Source organism: Myotis lucifugus, unplaced genomic scaffold, assembly GCF_000147115.1.
Source record: "Myotis lucifugus unplaced genomic scaffold, Myoluc2.0 scaffold_2904, whole genome shotgun sequence".
NCBI classification, from domain to species: Eukaryota; Metazoa; Chordata; class Mammalia; order Chiroptera; family Vespertilionidae; genus Myotis; species Myotis lucifugus.
The window spans coordinates 10,174-12,415 of NW_005873952.1; the positions used below are offsets into that span (position 1 = coordinate 10,174).

The window sequence follows — 2,242 nt, forward strand, 5'->3', positions numbered from 1 at the left end:
GGGGCATCATGGGGGCGTGGGGAGGGGAGCCCCCCGTGACCATCACCTTGGGGTTTCTCCTCGGGCTTCCTCCCACCACCCCCGGCTTAACACCACACTGTGCCAAATGTCCACAAGTTGCAAGCAGCTCTGGACCCACCACCCTGGACCCCCAAGCGCCCCCCCCGGGTGCCCCCTCTCCGTGTCCCCCGGGGAGACCCTCTTCCCGTGTCCCCCGGGGTGACCTTCTCCGTGTCCCTTGGGTGCCCCTGAGGCCCACAGAAAGCGCCTCCTGTGGGTTTCACAGCCCCGAGTCTGAGGCGGGGCTGGACCCCTGGCTCTGGGCCCGGGGAGGGGCTCTGGGTCCCGGGAGGGGCTCCAGGCCTGAGGAGGGGTGGGCCCCCCCTCACCTGCGTGGTGACCTGTAGCTACAGGGACAGTGACAGGGGGCTCTGCAAGGGACGGGGACACAGAGGCTGCACGCCCATCACATCCTCCCTCACCCTCCAGCCCCACGGCCCCTCCTACAGGGGGGCTGTCCCCCACTTGCCCTTGGGCTCCGGCTCAGGGGAGGGGCCTGCAGGTCCCGCTGGGTGAGGTGGGTAGAGGGCTTCCCTGACGAGGGGCCATCCCCTCAACAGGCAAGGACAACACAGGAGGGGGGACGAGGCCACGCTGCCCGTGGCTCTGTGTGGGGGCCCAGCCCCCTGCGTCCTCCCAAGGCTCAGGGCATGGCCTCCTGTGCAGTGAGGGCGATACTGTGGGCGCCCCAGTCAGGCTGGGCTCCCTGCAAAGACCCCGCCGAGTGGCCGTGAGGGGCTCCGCTTCCTTCCACATGGGCGACAGCTGGGCCCCGGGTGCAGGTTCCCCCAGGTCCCTGGAACCACAGATGGTGTCCCCGAGGCTGAGTGCGCGTTCGGCTGTGGTTGCCCCTCCCACCTGCCCACCGCCTGTGCCCTCAGGATGAGCCGGAGGCCCAGGGCCCCGTGCCAGGGTGGGCGGGGCTGTGGGGGGGCGTTCCGCAGGTGCGGGAGGGGGCGGGCGGCGGAAGGCGGTGGGGAGGGTGGCACCTGACTCTCCGCTCTCTCTGGAGATCGGGCTGTGCCTGAACATGAGGAGCCTGCCCTGGTACGCCCAGGCCAACCCCGACGCCTTCTTCCCGCGCTGCTACGGCCTGGGCTCCGACAGCGAGAAGCAGGAGTTCCTGGGTAGGTAGCTGGCCTGTGCGCCCGGACCGGGACCCACAGGACCTCCCTGCTTCGGGCTGCGGGCCTTCGGGGGGGGGACGTGGACGGCCGTGGCTGAGGGCCGGGTCTGGGCCAGGAGCTGGCGGAGGGTCTGCCCCACCCCGACCGGGGGCTCAGCTCCGTGCACATGGCGAGGCCCTCCAGACACATCCGTGGGCAGCGTGGGCAAGGGGGCTGGCGGAGGCCACGGGGCTGAGTGCGCTCGGAGCGGCCGCCTGGTCTGGGGACGGCGCTGGGACCACCTGGGGCCCACGGGCTCTGGTCCAGGATGAAGGGGCTCCTGGTCGACCTGCCGAGAGGCCACAGGAGAGAGAAGGTGGTCAGGGCAGGTGGGGCCGGGTCTGAGGGGTGACCGTGTTTCCTGAGCACCTGACCTGGGGCCATGGAGATGTGGCACCTGCCCGGCACCCCTGCCTGTGCCCTCACCCACCGGGCCCAGCGGGAGCAGATGCCCAGGCCGTGTGACGGGTGCAGGGTAGCCTGGAGGGGCCTGGTGGAGCCCTGGAGGGCCGGGCAGGCGAGAGGGGCCGAGGGGAGCCGGCCAGCTGGGAGCAGGCAGAGAGCAGGGTAGTGTAGGGCTCAGGGCATTTGTTCTGGAGGAGGAGGAGGCCTGGGCTTTGGCGGCCCTGGGCTGTGGGGGCAGCAGCCAGGGGAGCTCAGGCTCTCAAAGCTCCTGGGCGGCAGCAGCTGCTGGGTGGGCAGGTGGCAGGTGGGCAAGGGGCGGCCTCCACTGAGGGTGAAAGGAGCAGGTTGGGCAAGAAGGTGCTGGAATCTGCGGACCCCAAAAAGGCACAGGGTAGCGCCCGGGGGTGGGGAGCTGCCTGCTGTGCTGGGTGGGCCACGCGTGCAGGGCTGTCCGGGAGGAGCCCTCGGGGGCAGGGCTGAGAGCCTGGAGCAGGGGAGGTGGTGGGGCTCCTGGACCTCGGTCCTGGGGGGCAGGTGGGGCCGTGGCTTCTGCCTCTGGGCCTCGCCAGAAGTGCTAGGAGGCCCTCGCAGAGCGGGGGCGGGGGGGGTGA

At 71.2% G+C, this 2,242-nt stretch overlaps 1 protein-coding gene across 1 annotated transcript in view; it reads left to right on the forward strand.

Moving 5' to 3' along the window:
• Nucleotides 1–2,242, forward strand: part of LOC102438619 (protein monoglycylase TTLL8-like) — a gene marked incomplete at its 3' end in the record, with an annotated part of 21,377 nt that overhangs the window by 10,110 nt on the left and 9,025 nt on the right. The window contains 1 exon segment of the mRNA XM_014450614.2: nt 1,073–1,187. Within this exon segment, the coding sequence (XP_014306100.2) occupies nt 1,073–1,187 (115 nt within the window).